Here is a 19,785-nt window from a genome sequence, read left to right as displayed (position 1 = left end):
CTCAGTTTGCTTCTGTGTATCAGGAAGGAGATTTGCAACTTGGGTGGAAATCAAAAGATTTCTGTGTTCTGGATTTAGAACTGTTTGTCTTTGGAATGTTCTACTATATCCTTTCACAGAGGTTTCAGATACTTTTTCTTTTCTTCTGGTACATAGTTTCATTCTAGCTTAAGGGAGAAGGCCTAAACAACCCTGTCAGGCTCTGGTTATCCGCTTCCAACTTGGCTGACTTGTAACCACAGAACCACTTAAAAACTTGTTTTAAATATCTTGCCACTTTTCAGCCAGGACAAACAAATGTTTCTGGCAGTATTGAACAACTCCCCATCAATGTAAGTGGGGACTCAAAGAGGATGTAAAGGATACTTACTACCTTCCCAAGATCCAGAGTTTCTCTCAAAGAGAGCCAAAAAGAACCAGCAACCTGTATGCCCCGTCCGGGCCGAAAACTAAGCCAAGTTCTTAGGACGCAAAACAAGCAAGAAGGTAGTAGCTGTCCCTGAAGAGACGATCAAGAGCCAGTGGGTTTGGATTTGGAAAGGAAGGGAGAGTGTGAAATTTTATTTTGGTCTCTCAATTGGGCATTCAGGAGAGCTGACTCAGGTATGAATTCTCACTGTCTGGCTTCTGCCAGTTCTCCCAGGATCCCCTCTGTAGCCTCTCTTATCTACCAGAATTTGGCAAGGCTTTTCATTAATTTTAGTTTCCGTTGGCTGTTTCAGAGAATAATGTAGCAGTTTACCAGGGAACTCCCCAGAGTCCCACCACCTCTGGGAGGGTCCATGTGGGCACCTCCTTCAAAGGCAGATTTGAAAGCATTCAAGTTGGTGTTGAGGGATTTACCCAAAATGTTTGAGGACAAAATTTTTTCTAATGGTCCAGTCGGTTACAAATGAGATACTCATTTCTGAGCCAGTGTTTTGATGTTAGACTCCTCGGAAGGTGTAATGGGAGAGGCCTATGTGTTGTTTTAGATACCTTCTGTGTCTTTAATTTTTCATTAGCCTTTACAACAAAACTTTCAATGAAACTGTTTTGGAATCTTGAAGCCTTTGGAAGCTTCTGCATACCAATTAAAATAAGTATCCCATTCTGTTTGTTCGATTAGGAACCCCTGCTTTTAAGTGCACTTCTTAAATAAATGATCTTGTCTAACTGGGACGCTCCCATAACAGCCCCTGCGATTCTGGGTTGTCTTTAGTAAGATTTTGCATTTTTGTAGGTATCTATAGTTCCTGGCCCTATAGTCCTTAAGCCATAAAATAAGTGTAAGCGTGCTGGAAGTCAGTGTGTTCAACTGTAGAATTTAAAGATCCCGTTTCTTCTAGCTAAGTCTTCGAGTCTCACAGAACCAAATTGATGCCTAAAAGGGATGTGCTGCTGGGTTGGGAATGGTGTGGTGTTTTACAGTGTACCTTGTTGCACGGAAAGTTTCTTGAGGTTGGCAGGTGACCTAGTGTCGCTCTTGTGTCCGTCCATGACCAGCCTGTCTGGACACGGGAGCCTTAGAGTTAGGTGCCGAGCCCTCCTAAGAGTTTTTAAGTGCTCAGCCTGTGCCCACCAGTTTGGTAGCTTTTGGCTTCTGAGATTCTCATTAGCAATAGCCTTTACCTTCTGTGCACGCTAATGCACCAGCAGTAGCTGAGATATTTCTAACCAGTAAAAGGCTTTGTGTGCACCACCAGCAGTTCTCAACGTGGAACTGGGGACTAGGGAAGGTGCTGAAGCAGCGGACCCCAAAGAATGGGGACTGTGGACTGGGATTCCCATGAAGTGGGGAATGCACACTGAACCATCAGGAGCCCCCAGTAGGGAATCTGAGTACTAAACCAAGGATGGGGGATTCCAGTCAAGTGGAACACTACACACTGAACTAGCCACAGTTCCCAGCATGGTCCGGTCCAGTGGGGGACTGTAGGGAGCCAATTAGATCAGGAGCTCAACACGAAGAGAGCAGAGCTCAGAACAAGAGGATCTTCCCATGGCCCTCGGAAATGGTGAGAAAGACCGAAAACTTTAAGGGTTCACAGGTACCACAGCTGGCTGTGTTTCTCGTTGTCCTTGAAGCTGTCCGAAGTTTCTTTTGAGCCCCACCACCGCCACCAAACTTGTAAGAACAAAATTCAGCAAACTTTAAATTTTAAAGCTCTCACTGGCTTTACTCAGTGATTCGGCATTCCATCCAGGAGATAGAAAAGAGCTCTAAGGAGCTGTACAGAATGAAAGACTTCTGTAGGCAGAAGGGAGTGGGACAAGGAAGTTACTGGCAAAACGTGCATTGTTTCAGGCAAGCTCACCTTCCTTTGGGGGACAGCACAGGGCTCTCAGGCAGAGCACCTCACTAGTGCTGACCAGATAATTCCAGATTGGCTGGGTTAAGATTCCACTCCTGGGAGAGGTTGAAACTGTAATTAAATATCAAGTCTCAGTTTGGTGATGTGGGCTTAGCACAGGTGACTCCATTTGGGGCCTTGTCCCTGTTTTAAACAGGGCCCAAGTCTCAGGCCCCCAAGGGTGAGGACTAGGCCTCAGCCCCCGTGCCCCCCCTGGCCTCCCTGCCCTCAGCCACCATGGCGACTCCCTGTGACTCAGGGACAAGGATGGTCTCCCCTTCTCAGTGATCACCTTGGGTGTTTGTTTCTTTAATTCTTTGGATAATTTTGATTTACCATTATTTGATTTTAAAAAGCAGTCCCTTTCTGTTTATTCATTTTCCAGCCTTATTTTCTTTCAGGTCTTGCCCCTCTCCACCTTCTCCTGCTGTGTCGCTGTGTGACGTTACTCGCCCTTCCTTCGCCTGCTTCGCTCCCATCTCAGCTCCGTCTCCAGCCGTAGATGGCCTGATGATGCGCCGGCCTTTCACACGAAATCAACTCGCTTTGTTTTTGTTTTAATTTGGTTTTTGATTCTTTTTACTGTTGGCAGAAACAATGTTAATTCATGGGCCTTTTTCTTGCTAACTTTTGGTTGCCCTGGGGTGGGGGCTGCATCGTGGTCTGCTGAGGGTTGCAATGAGGACTGAGGCTGCCACCCTCCGAGGCGGTGGCTGCCTTCTGATCATGTCTGTGGCTCAGGAGAGGAGGCCAGGCAATGAGCTGTGTGACCGCCAAGTGTGTCAACAGACCATGCAGGGGCTTCCAGCGTGGGGATAGAGGGCAAGGACAGGCTGGGGGGAAGGGGAGGCCCTTGCCCTTGAGCTGCTCCCAGCCCCTGCATGGCTTCCCCCTCCACGGTGGTGGGAGAGGGAGCTTGGGCCGGGGTGTCCGGTGAGCTAGCCAAGTGTCCTGTGTGCATAGGCCACACGCCCTGCGAAGGGGGAGGCCCAGGGAAGACTGGGATGGGCCAGGCATGGCGGTATTGGCTGATGGAGCCCTCTGTAACTGAAGACCAAGCCCGCCTCAGGCTGTGGGGGGACCCCGTCTCCCCCTCAGCAGCCCCGTGTCCTCTCTTGTAGGAGGTCCCAGGTCATTGAGAAATTTGAGGCCTTGGACATTGAGAAGGCAGAGCACATGGAGACTAACTCGACAGCCGGGCCCTCGCCATCAAGTGACACTCGCCAGGGCCGCAGTGAGAAGAGGGCGTTTCCCAGGAAACGGGTGAGCATCCGGGGCCTGGGGCCAGCGCTGAGGCCCAAGCGGTGCCACATGCGGCCACTGGGGCTCCATCAGCATATGGCCCCACACCTCCTCACAAAGCCCCCAAACGCACCCAGATGCACTTCCACTGGGCTTCCTGTTCTCATTTCCTACTTGTTTGCTCATGTCTCTCCTCTCCTCCAGTTAGTGACTTTCTCGAGGCTGAGGCCTGCCTTCTGCATCTTCCTGTCAGAACTTGACCCATCTCTGCTAAAGGCCAGTCTAGCGAGCCTTAGGTCCCAGCTCATAACCGGAGCTGCTCTCTTTCTCTTCGAGGCAGCCCGGCCGCGAGGCTGAGCACCTTCCTTCCTCTTTCTTTCGAGTGGCGGCCGTTGCCCTCGCTTCTCTACTTAGTCCACAAGGCAGGTCTCTCTGAAATAATCCTCCTCCTCCTCCTCCTCCTCCTCCTCCTCCTCCTCCTCCCAGGCAGCCCACCTGCCTCTTGTGGCCCTGCTGTGTCCGATCTTCATCTTCCTCCCCAGCCCCTGTCTGGGCTCATGAGGTGTTCTGCTGCCCGCTGCCTCAGAGCCTGGGGCTCTTCCTTCCGTGACCCCGAGAAGCCAGGGGATGGGGATGGGACCAGGAGAGTGACGGTGACTAGCGCATCCGAAAGAAAAGGCTGCTTTAACAACTAATGTGTCTTTGAACCCGCTGCGTGAAAGCGGATGGAGCCGGACGAGGAGTCCCAGGACACTGGCTCCCGTCCCTGCTCTGGTCCAGACTTACCCAGACAGAGCCCAGACAGAGTGCTTTCCTCCTCGCCTGGGAACATTCTTGACCCTCCCACAGCTCTGGCTCCTGGTTTCCCTGCTCCCCACCTGACTTTACTGGCTTGTACTGACTGGCGGCTGCTCTCTGCCACAGGACCTCCCCAGCGAAGCCCCCACAGCTCCTCTCCCGGACACCTCGGCCTCCCCCCTGTCTCCACACCGAAGAGCCAAGTCACTGGACAGGAGGTCCACGGAGTCCTCCCTGACGGTGAGCCCAGGCGCCCGCACAGCAAAGCCTGGAGACGCCGCTCCTGCTGCTTCTGTCACTTGGGGTCACTGTCTGCTTATGTCCGTGCGTCCATGCTGGCTGTCCCCTCTGCACGGGCCTTTGTGTCTGTGCGTGGGAAGCAGATGCGGTGTTCCTTTTCCCTTTTCTGGATACATAGGCGTCCTGAGCTCTGAGGTCACGAGTAGAGGAGGCCACTTGGCCAAGGCAGCAAAATCCTGATTTCAGAGAACCAGGGCCACAGCAACAAGGAACCTCTGTTCTTGCTTTGGGTGTTTGTTTCTGTGACATTTTGGAGGCAGGAGCCCCTTCTTGCTGGGAGCCCTCGCCTCGTTCATGGTGTCTCATGACAGGAGAGACGCTTTTGCCCGAGGTCACTTGAGCTGCAGCAGTGGAGGTGCAGGTGGGGAGTGGCCAGACGGGACCCTCGCTCCCTTGGGGAGCCGAGAGTGGCCGGCCAGTGGCCCCGGGAATGAAGGACAGCTATGCACATGGTGACCCGGGGCTCCTCTCTGCCTTGTCCGCGGTCTTCTGAAAAGTGGTTGGTGCCACTCCTACCCCTAGGGTGTGGAACCACCAGCCACACACGTGGAACTGAGCCAGGATAGGAGGGCTTCTTACCTGGAAGAGGGTTGTCTTGTCCTGGAGTCTGGGTGCTGCTCAGAGGTTTGGCACAGAGGCTCCTGGAACAACTCCCTCCCGGTCCTTCAGATACAGAAAGACATCACAGCCCGTTTCTGGTGGAGGTGGAGATATACCTGTAGAAAAGTGAGAGCAAGCACGTGGGCCAAAGGGAAGGATGATCCTCATCTCTTCAGGTGCCAACTTGACAGATGCCCAGCTGTGAACACAAGCAGGGCCCAGCAGGGCTGCGGGTGGGCCTAAAGTGCTTCCTTGGGCTGCTCCCCAGGCCCAGGGCCACGGGTGCAGTAGAGCCCAGCAGGGCCAGCTCCCCCGCTCTGCTGTCAGCTGTCCTGGGTTTGCATCTTGCCGGGAAACGGAGACTCAAACTCATCCTGGTAGATAGGTGGCCCCAAAGTCTCGGCAGGGTTGCTCCTGCATCTTGCTCAACGCCACGCTTGGTCTCCGCTCCTCCGTCTTCCTCTCTCCGCCTTCCTGTGGCTTCTGCGGGAACTTCTGATTTCTCCTTTTAGTGGTCACTGCAGGTTTTCCCCTTCGTGTGAAACACCGACTGACTCTCCCTCTGGGCCGTCCTCTGCCGCCAGGCAGGCTTCTGTCAGAGCGTCTGGGCAGCCCAGCTGCTGCTGTGCCCGCAGGCCATGCCCTTCCCTCCCCATCATCCCGCTGAGCCCGGCGTCTCCTTCCTTGAAGACACATGAATCTGTGGAGGGTTTGTGGGCAGCACCCGCCTGGGCAAGGCAGGCCATCCTGGCTCGTCTGGCAGGTGGAGAAATGCCTCTTCCCGCTGCCCACCTCATGCGGACAGAGACACCTGCTGCCCCTCAGTCAGTCACCCTTTCCCCATGACTGAGATAGCTCAGAGTGCCTTCTTCTGAACTGTTCTTTTTTCTCCCTTTCTTAGCCTGACCTGCTGAACTTCAAGAAAGGCTGGCTGACCAAGCAGTATGAGGACGGCCAGGTGAGTGTGCAGGGCTGGGCTGCTGTGGCCCCTCAAAGACTGGGGAGCAGGGGTGGGGTCTGCCTGGCCTTGTCCCCAGCAGGGGTGGGAGCACTGGCTCGATCCCCCACCTCCGGCATGACCTCTTGTGTGGTCGACCAGAACTGTGGCCAAGACCCCCATCTCCTCAGGGAAGTGGAGGTACACAGCCGTCCCCACTCTCAGTTCTGCAGTGAGAGGCGGGGGCCGCTGGAGAAGACCACCATCCTGCACCCAGCAAGGATCGCAGCCTCAGGCTAGGGGAATGTTCTACAGCACTAGCTCCCTACCTGGTAGTCTTTCCTAAAAGTTCCCAGAGAGCCCAGGCTTCCCAGGAATGGGGGAGGCCTCTGGTGTGGTTGGCTTGTGGATGCATCTGAGGCAGGCCACGTTGACAGCAACTAAGGGCTGCTAGACTCTGCCGGGGACTCCAGCTCAGCCGCGGTCCTGGGAGAAGCCAGTGTGGTCGTTCTTGCCGTCAGACTCCAGCAGGAAGAGCCATTTGCAGCTGGACCTGCCACCCCACCTCCACCCTGCTTGGGGCTGGAAGGCCAGGCCTCCAAGGAGGCATGAAGAGGAGTCTGCTAGTTCCTACCGAGAGGCCCCGAAACCCTGCCCTCCTGAGCTCCCCTTCTTGCTTCCTGAGCAGCCGTGCCGAAACATCCTCTTTTTCTCTCTCCTCCATATCAATCCCCTTGGCCTTGCCTGAAGACTCAAGTCTCCCTCCTTGCTACTCACAGTGAAGACTTGGGAATCTGGCTGGCTGGTTTGCTCCTGCTGGCTGCAGGTGGGCGTGCCCCTCTGGTTAGCCAGCCAGTGGCTGTGGCTCACAGGCAGCCCCTTAGGATGGAGATGCTGTTTTCACAGCCACTTTCCAGCTCTGGGGGCCCAGCCCCCTGTCTGCAGCCTCTGGAGTTGAGATCGAGGACTGCGAAGCACTTTTCACCAGCCACACCACTGTGGGTTACAGAAAGCCCGTAGCCTGCGGCCCACCCCAGCTCTCCATGCTGCCTTGTCACGGGGGAGCCGCGGCTTGGCAAGTGCCCTGACGTCATGCGCGCATGGCTGCCTGCGGCCTGAGCAGAGTCCTGTGTGTGTCTGCCACTCGTGGGAGGGGCCGCCTGCCCTCTGCTTTTCCTGTGCTCTGGGAGGTGCCCCCAGGACTCTGGCTATGGATTGCCTTGGAGCAGTAAATGTGCTGCATGGTAGTTGAGTCTGGTTTTTCCCTTCCCTTTTAGTGGAAGAAGCACTGGTTTGTCCTTGCTGATCAAAGCCTAAGATACTACAGGGATTCGGTGGCTGAGGAGGTGAGTGTTTTTGGCTTCCTTCCTAGTTGTGGAGACAGTTGAGGGATCCAGGCGACACCCAGGAGCCCAAGGCTCCCAGACACTGCTTCTCTAGGCTGACATCCCCTCTGTCTATTGACAGGTGTCCGAGTGGCCATCTTGGGTTTTCTAGTGTAGATCTGGTGCGAAGTCTGAGCATAATATCATCAGCTTTTGATGTTCTTGTGACTGAGTCTTTCTGAAACGTTGGGCTGTTTTGAGTCTCTGCTTGAGGCACCTGGGTGCAGAGTGTTTCAGTGGCTTCTCTTTTCTCTGTTCTTTGAAAAACACCGAAAGATGTCTTATTTTAAAACTCAGGATGAACAGTTTGGTTTTTTCTACAAAGGTTTCGTGGAGAATTGAATGTCTTGAAACAGAACTAAATCTTGTTCTTTGTCTTCTGGACAAAGATGGGATGTGGCAAATGAATTCAGGTGGCCCAGTTGACTGTCCTGATTTCATGGTTGAAGACCAACCAGAAGGGGCTCTTTTTCTTCCTTAAAAAATACCGTGTTTTTTGAGTTTTTTGAGTCTGTGTTCCTACCTTTTCCCTTGCATCCCATTCCAGGGATCCTTCAGATATATTCCCGCATATAGCCCAAGGTTAGTCATTCCTGCACTTTTGTGGTAGCAGAAGATTGGCAAGAATCTAATATCCGTCCTTAGCTCGTTATATACATTTACATAGCCTGAATGCTTACGGGCTGCAGCGGAGAGATGTTAGTGATACGGGATAGACGAGAGCAGTGTGGGCGGCAGGCCCCTGGTGCTGCCTGAAATCAAGGAACGCGGGAGCGTGTGGTTGGTAGTGTGTGCGTAGACCAGCAGTTCTCAGAGTGTGGTCTGTGGACCCCTGGGGACCCTTTCGGGGGGCTGACGGACTGGTATACTCAAAACTATTGTGAAAAAGTTAAAATGCCATGTAAAGTGTCAATTCTCGCATACTCGTCTTTTCTGTATTCTGTGATTCAACATGGGCAGTGAGCATAAGGCGCCTTTGCTGCGTAACAGAACGTAGTGGGTCCCTCGCTGGAAGCACCTGCACCCCGTCTGGCTGCCAGACAGACTTCCCCTCGTGCTTCTCCTCGTGCAGTACTGCCTGCACTTGACAGAACAACTGACAGACAAACTGCTCATTCCGTTTTGGTGTCTGGCAGACATTTGCTTTAAAATGCACCAAGGGAGCCTATTCCTTCAAAGGAGACAATCCACTGTTTGTTGCCAGTGATACAGTTTGAGCTTACAAGCGAAACTGGAACTTTGGAAAATTCGTATTCATTGTCACAAACTTGACAACTTCCCTGTATTGACAGACTCTCCTAATGGAGTAGGTGGTCACACTAACAGATGTTTTGATCTTATGTAATGAAATGTGTCGACTTTTGGGAGATACACGTAACTTGGTATCTTCCAGATGGCCAGTACGTAAAGTTAGAAAATCATGCACGAGTAATAGAGCCATTCAGGGGGCAGGAGAAAACCGTGGATTTTAATATAACAGTATGGAAAGGTCCTTGACAGGATTGGCGATTCCATTCTGCAGTTCACCTTTAAGAAAGTACACCTTTTCACGATATATGTACATCAAACCATCATGCTGTACGTCTTCGGGTTATACAGTGATGTATGTCGATTATTCCTCAAAACCGGGGGGAGGGGGGCAGAAACGACTATTAAAATATGTCTCCTTACACTGGACTGTCTTCATACGCGGTTGACTCTTGAACAATGCAGAGGTTGGGCGTGCTGACCCCTCGCACAGTTGAAAACCTGCATATAACTTCTGACTCCCCCAAAACGTAACGGCTAATAGCCTGCCAATAGATTAACATATATCTGTATGTTATGTGCGGCATATACTATATTCTTACAATAAAATAAACCAGAGAAAAGAAAAGGCTGTTAAGAAAATCCTAAGGAAGAGAAAATACGTTTACAGGACTGTGCTACCTTGAAAACAATCCATGTATAACTGGACCCACACAGCTCACGTTGTTCGAGGGTCAACCGTACTTCAGTCAAAATGATACATCGAACAGGTTGAATGCAGCAACAGATGAGAGAATCCGGCTGTCCTTGGAAACCAAGCATTTAAAGATTTGCAAAAATCTCTTGCCGACTTCAAAAATATTTTTTAATAAAAACTAAAATGGTTTGTGTTCCTAAATGAGCAAATAAATAGGTTTACTTTTTTTTTCACGTTTATTTCTACTGTGTTAAATATCATCAGTAGGTGAAACCCACATAAATGAAAACTCTTTGGGGTCCTCAGTTTTTAAGAGCATAAGGGTTCCAACCACACGTTTGAGAACCGTTGGCATGGATTGGATATCTTTGGCAGGATGCTCAGGGAAATAGCCTCGCTGCTTCCAGGTAGCCAAAGATAGGCAGTGTCCTCACTTGTCAGCGGACATGCCCATGAAAAATAAAGCTAACGTGGAAATTCGCTTGCCTCAGTGTTGACTTTTACTTTCTAAATCTCCTAAGATCCTCTCCTGTTTCTCTGTAGGCTGCTGACCTGGACGGGGAAATTGACTTATCCACGTGTTATGATGTCACGGAGTATCCAGTCCAGAGAAACTACGGCTTTCAGATACATGTGAGCCTGGGGTGGAGCTTGGACACAGGCTTGGTGTGGAGGTGGGGGACACGGGCTTGACCCGCTGGGATATTTCTCCACAAACGTGATGTCCTGGTCCAGGGACACCTGTGGATAAGGTGACCTCTCACAGGCATGATCAGCATACATTCTCTTCTATCAGCGTGAGTGCCTTGACCTGTGCCTTCCTGTGTCCTTAGCACCTCATCCCAACTCCAACTTGTGATCTGAACAAAACAATTAGATGTTAGCATCTTTAGCATTTTTCTTCTAAGTACCATTTAGAAGCTTTCTGTTACTGAAGGTTCTTTTTTTTAAATGCTGGCGTTGGGGAAAGACAATGGGATTGGGGAATAAAAATAGAAGTGTTAGTTAAGCCTTGAATACTAGGTTTTTACTGATTTGTTCTTTCATTTGGACATTTATCCATCTATTCATGTCTTTTGTTCCCCCACGATCTTGTGAGGGACTCAGGCAAGCAAGGCATTGCCCCTGCCCTCAAAAAGAAATATGATAGGAAAAATAAAATGATTCTTGGCCATTTCATTAAAGCTGGTGGTTTGAGGGCTACCTGGAGGCAGCCAGGCTCAAGATTAGGGCACAGTCGGGGCACCTGGGTGGCTAAGCGTCCAACTTCAGCTCAGGTCATGATCTCGCGGTCTGTGGGTTCAAGCCCCGTGTCGGGCTCAATGCTGACAGCTCAGAGCCTAGATCCTGCTTCATATTCTGTGTCTCTCTCTCTGCCCCTCCCCTGCTCACACTCTGTATCTCTCTTCTTCAAAAATAAATAATGCTAAAAAACGTTTTAAAAAAAAGGGGGGGCATAATCTCCAACTGGTGTATCTGCCTTCTGACACCAACTGCAAGATCAAGGGGTGCCCCAGACCACCCTCAGGCTCAACAATTAGCCAGAAAGACTCACAGAACATAGGAGCACTCTACATACAATTGTAGTGTTGTTGTAGCAGAAGGATAGAGACCAGAACAAGCCAGAGGAAGACACCTGGAGAATTGTACCGGGATGGCCCTAAACACAAACCCTCCAAGTCCTCGGGAATGTATTACCCTCTTGGGTGATGTGTGGCTCTACCCAGAGCTTCCAGCTCAGGAAGTTCACCCAGTCAGTGTCCAGAGTTTTAATCGAAGCTTCATGGTTGTTGCTGATTGAGTTAACTATCCATGTGATCGAGCGCAATTTCTGGCCCACTCCCCAGACGGCTGATTTCATGTGTCCCAGAGCCCCAGCCTTCTCCCTTCATGGCTGGTCTTTCTGGAGTGACCAGCCCCCACCTTAAATAGGTTACTTCCCAGGAGCTGGGACAAATGCCAGACCTCTCTCTGGGCAGAGCTAATCCCTCTGTCACAAGAGCCTTAGGAGTGTGTGATGGTGAGCAGCTGGCCAGAGCTGCCACTGGGGGCTGGTTTCTCACAGGGAGCTAGAGCTCCAGGCAGGGGGGTTACCTTTAACAGGCTCTCACCTTTAATTTTTTTTTTTTAATGTTTGTTTATTTTTGAGAGCGAGAGGGAAAGAGCATGAGCAAGGGAGGGGCAGAGAGAGAGGGAGACATAGAATCCGAAACAGGCTTCGGGCTCCAAGCTGTCAGCACAGAGCCCAGTGCAGAGCTTGAACTCATGAACCGTGAAATCATGACCTGAGCCGAAGTCGGACGCTCAACTGACCGAGCCACCAAGGCGCCCCAGCAGGCTCTTGCCTTTAGATCTTTGCATCTGAAAGCTCAGTTGTATTTCTGGACTTAGAGTAGATCAGGCACATTGGGACTGACTCATATTAACCAACCCAGAGGAGGCCAAGGTTCAGACCCAAAGGCTGGAGAGTTCATTATAAGGCAAAATCCAGTCAGCAGCCCACCGGACTACTGGTCGTGGCGTTCCTTCCATGTGGGGCAGCTGTGGGGACGCCACGTCCTAGTTGGAGGTTGCACTGATGACCTGGCACCAGGGCTGGAGCAGAAGCCGGCAGATCTCGGCGGCCCGTGCTGCCCTGCTGTGGTGCTTTTCTGCCCTCGTACCCGCAAGAGGAATAGACGGGCTTGGTGAGCCAACACGTCGGGCAGCCTTGGAGGCAGGGGTGAATTCTGGCTGTCTGGGTCCGTGCCGAGTCCCCCCACGGTCAGCCCTACCTCTCCGTTTCAAAGAGCAGTTTTCTCTGGGTGGGCATCCTGGGGGTGAGGAGTGTTTTATCACTAAGTCAGCGCCTCTCACTGAGCTCGTCACAACTTCACCGTTCTAGGGCTGCTCTCAATGCGGGAGGGTGGCTTCCAGGAGGGGCTCGGCCCGGGCCACTAGGCAGCTTTAGGGGGTTGAGAGACACAGCTGAGAGCTGAGCGTGCACGTGTTCTTGCCCGGCCGCCAGACCTGGTGGCACCCTCCAGGGAGCGGAGTGCAGAAGCCAAGTGAGGGTGACACATGGGAGCCCTGAGGGCCAGGTCGGGAGGCTGTCTTGTCCTGAAGTTGGAGGAAGTTCTAGAACGTGTTGGAGGGCGCAAGGCAGTTGTGTCTCAGTAAGACACCTCCAGCAGGACGTGCAGGGCACTTAGAAAGGTGGGAAAGTAGAGGCAGGAGGCAGGCAAAGTGGCGAGAGGGCCCACGGTGGAAGGGTGCGTGGGCTGTGGCTCCGCCAGGTGAAGGAGGAGGCAGGTGTGAGGCCTCGCACCCCGGAGCACGGTGAGTTTTGTGCAGAAGTCGGGTGGTAGAGGCAGCTTCCGAAGGAGGAGAGCCTCTGGAATTCTGGCCACCAGTGTGTTTGAGGCCCTGGTGGGCTCCCTAAGAGCATTAGATAGGAAGCCACGAGCATGGACCCGGTTGGGAAAGAGCTCGCTGGAGGTGAGAGATGAGTTCATGGGTGAGAATGTGCAGATCGCTGAGGTCAGACTCCAGAAGCACCCACACCTGGAGCGAGAGGAAGCAGAGGACCCAGGGGTGCGTGGGAGCCGGTCCCGGGGGCGTGAGGGGCCCCGTGCTTCGGAGAGCTCTGAGCGGCACCCCTGCCTTTGGCGTACACGGAGGGGAAACAGAAGAAGAAGGAGAGATGAGCTGGGCGCGGGCCGTGTGCCGTCTGACTGGGCACGCGGGCGGGGGCCTGCGCTGGAGGAGGCGGTCGTGAGCAAGCTACGTTCTGCGGCGTGCTGGGTCAGCTCTCGCTGGGTCAGCTCTCGGTCTCTGGTATTTTGGCCCCTGGCTGTGCCGCGCCCATCCCCAAACCGTCGGGTGATTTCATCTTCCCGTCAGCTGAGCAGCTGGCGCGTCTCACAGGCCCGCTCGTGAGCCTGAGCAGCATAGCGAACAGTCCTGACACCCTCACTGTGTGACATGGAGCCTGGAATGCAGAAGCCGGAAACGGACTCCGCGAGACCGCCACCTACCTGCGCTTCCTGCCCCTCCCCTTCTTGGGTGGTGCCAGGCAGGGTGGCTCAGTGACGCAAGGATTGTGTCCCAGAGGCCACCCTTCACTTGCTGGCCCTGCTGCCGCTCTCAGCCCCTGTCTGGCTCCCCTCCCATATCCTCTCCGTGAGGGACTGAGCGCCAGCCACCTCCTTTACCTCTCCAGAACCTCCCTCTTCTCTGTCACCATCTGGACCACTGCCCTAGCGGCCCAGCGGGTCTCCCTGCCCCTTCTCAGCCTCACCGTGTGGCCCGTATCGTGCCCAGACCGCCTGTTAAGTCCCGTGCCTGCCCCTCGTCTCCCGGTCGCCTGTGTACTTGCTATGTGTGGCTGCGTGGCACTGGGCCATGTCCCCGGCCCGGGGGTCCCCTTCCCACCCACCGTTCCCACACACTGGCTTTGTTGTCGGGTCGTGCCGTCTCCTTCCCCTGTGAGCCCCTTGAAGAGCAGGGGAGCCATCTGGGTGCCGGGGACATTGTAGGCACACGGGAAACGGAGGGAGGTGGCTGAGTCTGCCATGAAAGCAGATTTGCTCTTTCCTTCCTTTACTTTCTGGCTCTCATTTGAGGGCTGGTGGGGTGCACACGGTGCTCCTAGGACAGCCACCTAGCTGGATATCCTTTGGGGGTTGGAAGGTGACAGTCACTGATAACGGCTCATCTTTTGTGTAGACAAAGGAGGGCGAATTCACGCTCTCTGCTATGACATCTGGAATCCGGCGGAATTGGATCCAGACCATCATGAAGCACGTCCACCCGACCTCTGCCCCGGACGTGACGAGGTAAGACCCGGGTGCCCGAGGGAGCCGCCTTCCCCTCTGGCCGCCGCCCCGCTCCCTTCCGAATCTGTGGCTCCTTTGGGACCCAAGCTCGCACCTGTCCTGGCACAGCCACCTCCTTCCGCCCTTCGTCCCACCATCGGCTGGCCCCACACGGTCTCCCTCTGGCTTCCTGGTTTTTTGCCGCAGGTTACCTTTTCCTCCTTGAAGCCTGGCCGGTGTAGCTGCACAAGTAGTGTCTGTGCCCCTGTTGGGACTGCACCTAGCAGGAGGAGCCCCTCTGGCCTGGGCGCTGGGCAGCCCTGGAGCCACATTCACGAGCCACCAGAGCATGTCTTCTTCTTGGTCTTTTTGCTTCACTCCTACATCTGTTGGATTTGTACACAACCAGGAAAAACTTATTTGAGATTCCGCATTAGAGCTTGAGTTGAAAAACTCGTTCTTCCCTCACGTTAAAGTCTCTGTGGTTTGTACCTCGTGATTTGCATGTCACATGCCTTCCTCCTCTGCTGTGAGGGTCAGAAACCCATTTTCATTTTAAAAGAAAGAAGGTTCTGGTGTGGGGGGCTGGTTCCATGATGCCCAGAACTTGAGTGTTCTCACCTGAAGACTTCAGAGCCCCATCCTGTCCTGAGACCCTCTTGTTCCCACTTTTCAGGGCAGGTAGTTTGAATGGCTCTTCAAGTGTCTTTCTCGTGTTGTTGGCCGCTACTGGGCTGTGTGCCCCTCAGAGGCCTGGGGTAGCTGTGGCCATGCCAGGTCTCTGTCAAGGCCTTGCCTCCGTCCTGGTGACACTGCACCTCTTTGAACAAGAAGGGAGGAAGAGGGCGTTCTCTCTTGTGTTTATTGGTGTTGTTAGTTCCTTCATTTATGAAATGAACAATTTTGAGTTGTTTCTGTCAGTAAGACCAGGCATTGGTGGCCAGGACAAGCTCTCAAGGGTCCTATTAGGAGAGCTGGCGTATTTGTTAATGGGATGTCCCCTGCCTGCAGAGATGAAGGGGGCACTCTCGTCCTCACTGGGCCATGTCCCTTGGCGGCCTCTGGCTGCCCCCGGCTCTCTCCCAGGCAGGAGCAGAGACTAAAGCTTTACAAGGTCAACACCCTGAGCACCTTGAGGAAGCCCCCATGGCAAAGCAAGAAAGGCACGTCGGGGTTCTCTGGCAAGGCTGCTGCCACGGTGACGTGGGTGGTGGACAAGAGAGGACCGTTCTGGCCCCAGCGTTCCCCTGCCTGCTGTGTCCCAGCCGGCGCTGGCTGCTTGTCCAGGGCCTGGCCCTGTGTGGGGACCGAGGGTCCCGGCTGGGGAAGTCACCTTTGGGATGTCACAGGGCAAGCGTGTGGCTTTGGCCTCAGAACAGGTGTGAAGTGACACACTTGAGCACACGCGTGTGCACACGCCTCTCCTGAGAGGCACCTTCTAGGCTGACATTCACAGTTCCCTGCCGCAGTCCCGTGCTGGCTCTGTGCAGGGACTGCAGGCCCACAGGGGCCAGGGCTTTTATTTGTGTGGGAAGGTTGACTTAGTGATTGTCTTCCTGACTAGGATTTACTTCAGAATTAGCACATCTCAAACTTATGGGGGTCCTCACTCTCCCCCCGTTTTCAGCCTTTCTGCTTGTTTTATGTCAGCTTTTATGGTTTGAGAAAAACTTGGACTTTTTTTTTAAGCACTTACAGGTGGTCCAAGTCCCAAGAAGGTACTAGAAACAGATACAGACGTCAGAGGCATAGGTTTGAGCCAGGCGCCATAGTCCCCCTGTGTCTGTGGCAGAGAGTTAAAGGGGCATCCTGCCTGGGAGCTGGAGGGGCTTCCTCTCGTGGTGCTGCGATGGCGGCTGCCAGCTCTCCGTGCGGGCGTGACACCTTACACAATTGTAAGCCCGGGTCAGCTCTCCGCTCAGTGGCATCGGAAGGTCCTCTCTGGAGAACGGTCATTCAAATGCACATGTGGTCTTAAATGGGGAACTTGCAGGTCCCACCACCCTGAAGCCCTTGGGACAGATGGCCAGAGCATGGTGACGACCATGTTCTCTTTCCCCGAGGCACCTCTCTCCCAGGCTCCCTTCTCTTTGACCCCCACTGTCTTTGAAGACAGGCGCTCCCTGGAGCATTGCCACCCCCACTCCCACCGCCCTCGCTGGCCCTCGCGGCCCTGAGTGGCTTACAGCTCTATTCTGCTGGCTTGGGCAGGACCAGAGGCCACCCTGTTCAGGCTGGGGACCTCAAACCGCCACAACTCATGCTCCCACCTCACCCCTGCTCAGGTGGCATCCTCTCTAGAAATCTTTGCTCTGGGGTGTGTTAGATAAAGGCATGGATTCCTTACTTGGCAAGCAGAGGTGCCCTTGAATCCTGCTCCCCTCTCACTTCCTGCACGGGGTGGGCCGCTGCATGGTGCGGGCATGTGCCTGCCACCTGGGCCATCTCTCTCACTTGGCCACAGCGGTCTCAGGCCTTTCACTCTCTGATCCATCTGTCACACCAGCCCCCGCAGGGGTGTTCCTAAAATACAGACTGTTTGGTTTATTTACTTGCTTGTTTAAAAACCCTTGAGCCTTTTGAGAAAAGTGGTTGGGTCTCGTTCATTCTGTCACCCCTTCCTGGTGCAGCCTGATGGGGTCTCCATCATGAAGCTCCGCTACAACATCTCCTGTGTCAGAGGACCCTCCGAGGTTGAGGCTGGAAACTTCTGAGCCGTCTGTGGCTCTTCCTTTCCCATCCCCACACAGAACCCGGTTTGGGTCCCCCCCCCCCCCCCCCCCCCCCCCCCCCCCCCCGCCATGGAAGGGACATGGGCAAAGGCAGTGTTCTTTCCTCCCTTCTCCTGCGGGAACCCTGGCTGCACAGAAAGAAAACATGGTGGAGCTGGGTGCCCCACCTGGATGGGTGGCTGTCACCAGGAGCCACACCTGACAGGCTCTCCGCCCTCTCCCCCAGCTCGTTGCCAGAGGAAAAGAACCGGAGCAGCTCCTCCTTTGAGACCTGCCCAAGGCCGAGTGAGAAGCCAGAGGTGGAGCGTGGAGAGCCAGACCCCGAGCAGAAGCGGAGCCGGGCTCGTGAGCGCAGGCGGGAGGGGCGCTCTAAGACCTTTGACTGGGCCGAGTTCCGCCCTATCCAGCAGGCCCTGGCCCAGGAGAGGGCCAGCGCCACTGGGGCCTCTGACGCCCACCCCGAGGCTGAGGCCGGTGAGCTGGAGCGGGAGCGTGCACGGCGGCGGGAAGAACGCCGTAAGCGCTTTGGAATGCTCGATACTGTGGACGGGCCGGGCACTGATGACACGGCCCTGCGGATGGAGGTCGACCGGAGCCCAGGGCTGCCTATGACCACCGACCTCAAGACCCAGAACGTCCATGTGGAAATTGAGCAGCGGTGGCATCAGGTGGAGACCACTCCTCTCCGGGAAGAAAAGCAGGTGCCCATTGCCCCCCTGCACCTGTCCTCCTCCGAGGATGGAAGTGACCGGCTCTCCACCCACGAGCTGACCTCTCTGCTGGAGAAGGAGGTAATGGGTGGACAGGTGACCGGGTTCCCTGCGACGGCCTTCCCCAGCACCCACTGTGCCTGGTGGTGGCCTGAATGGTTCAGCCACATAATATTGAGGGAATGTGGTCCCTCCTCTCAGGGACTTGCAGACCACTCAGCGACAGACACACGGACAGACAGGTCCTTAGAGTACAGTGTAGGCACTGAGAGGTACGGGAGAGTGCCAGATCGTGCAGGGTGGCAGGGAGAGGACACCAGGCTTTCTCAGAAGGAAAAGGCATTAGCCGTATGGGGGGGTGGGGGGGAGGAGAATGCCATATATAGCCGGAGGTGGCCAGAGACTAGGCTAACGGGACCCAGGGCCCAGGTGGGTCCTTGTCCTACCCTGTTTGAGGCAGGAGAGGGGCGTAAGCAGAGTTAGGTTTCCACATTTGGTAGGCGGCCCTGGTTTGAAGGGGCCAGAGCTGGAGGCAGAGACGAGCCAAGCCCCGAGGCTTTCGCGGCAGCCTGGTAACCATTGATGGGAACTGAGGGGGGAGTGGGGCAGGTAGCAGGAGGCAGAGGCTGGATTCTAGCTAGTCAGGTAGATTCGAGATGTAAAACAGGCCCCAGGTGACAGGATTGCTGCCCTGCCACCGACTTGAAGGCTGCCCTCTGGGATGCAGAGATGAGCCAGTCCCTGCGTTTGTAACGGTGTACTCGTACGTGAAAGCATGTCCAGAAATCAAATCTGGGAAACTCCATAGTGAATTTCTAAGTCTGAACAGGGACTTTCCTGGACAAGAAGGTCCAGCAGTGGACGGCCTTTTAGGAGCACTCAGCAGCAGGATGTTTTAAATGTGTTCTTTGACACGAGTCGCCAAGTGAAGTGGAAGGGTTGTCACTTCGGCCTGCCTTCACTTCTTACCTTTTTCCTGTCAAGTTCACAAGGCTGACCTTCATCGCTAACATCACCACTTTAATTTCTTTTCCATTTTCTACACACATTAATGTAATAATAAAGTCAAGGTGCAATAAAAAAAGCAGTTCAAACTCCCGTTGCTCTAAACTGTCAAAATGGGCCTGCTGGCCTGCAGGCCACACATGTCAGGCCATGAATCTGCTGTAGACAGCGGAGTCGGAAAGCCAGGAGTCTCTGTACCTCCCACAGCCTAGCCTGGCGGCGCCCGGCTCATCCGCTGCACACGCAGCTTCCGCTTACCACAGCCGCTCCAGCGGGCGGGCCGGGGGCGCCCACACCCGGCATCCAGTAGGCACCGATGGAGTGTTTGGAGAACAGGCGGATAGGTGAATGACTGAATTCAAAGCCATTGAAAGCAAGAAGAGTGTGACGTAGCTCGCTTGCTTTGTACGTCTTATGGAACCCTTCAGGAACCCTTTCTGCAAACAGAATTTTGTATGGAATCTTTTATATAAAAGTGGTCAAAGGAGTTGTTTCGGCAGAAGCCTGGAGTGAGGGCTGCCCCAGGGCATCAGTGGCCACTGAGGAAACCAGAAGGACCCCAGCAGGGTGGTCGTCTTCTTCTTCTTTTTTAATATTTATTTTTGAGGCGGGAGAGGGGCAGAGAGAGAAAGAGAGAGAGGGACAGAGGATCCAAAGCAGGCTCTGCACTGACAGCAGTGAGCCTGACTTGGGGCTTGAACTCAAAAACCGTGAAATCGTGACCTGAGCCAAAGTCGGACATTCAACTGACTGAACCACCCAGGCGCCCCAGGGTGATCTTCTGACAAAAGGCACAAAGCCCTCGTTTGCTGGTGGGGTCTGCCCATCACATCCTTATAGGGATGTGGGAATTCTGTGGGTACCCAGGGAAAAGTCTCCTGTTGTTATCTATGGCTTGATAGATAAGTGCTGCAGGTAAAGACGTGATCAGCACATGCACTGAAATGTGGCCACATGGAAGGCCAGCCGGGGAGTCCCATTGTGCTCTGGCCCAGCTGGAGC

General features: G+C 54.1%; 1 protein-coding gene across 8 annotated transcripts in view; it reads left to right on the top strand.

The window, feature by feature from the left end:
* MPRIP (myosin phosphatase Rho interacting protein) overlaps positions 1-19,785 on the top strand; it is a 155,222-nt gene that overhangs the window by 107,037 nt on the left and 28,400 nt on the right. For 7 of the 8 annotated variants that reach the window (XM_078437643.2, XM_060647065.3, XM_060647066.3 and 4 more), the window contains 7 exons: positions 3,455-3,596; positions 4,500-4,613; positions 6,175-6,231; positions 7,488-7,556; positions 10,084-10,173; positions 14,248-14,357; positions 17,295-17,859. In XM_078437643.2, coding sequence (XP_078293769.2) covers positions 3,455-3,596; positions 4,500-4,613; positions 6,175-6,231; positions 7,488-7,556; positions 10,084-10,173; positions 14,248-14,357; positions 17,295-17,859 — 1,147 coding nt within the window. The remainder of the gene's footprint in view (positions 1-3,454; positions 3,597-4,499; positions 4,614-6,174; positions 6,232-7,487; positions 7,557-10,083; positions 10,174-14,247; positions 14,358-17,294; positions 17,860-19,785) is intronic. The other variant, XM_060647068.3, reaches the window with a different exon arrangement.

The sequence above is a fragment of the Panthera onca genome, chromosome E1 (genome assembly GCF_046562875.1).
Source record: "Panthera onca isolate mPanOnc1 chromosome E1, mPanOnc1 haplotype 2, whole genome shotgun sequence".
Lineage (NCBI taxonomy): Eukaryota > Metazoa > Chordata > Mammalia > Carnivora > Felidae > Panthera > Panthera onca.
Note: the sequence above shows the minus strand (reverse complement) of the source record. Positions and strands in the feature narration are given on the sequence as shown.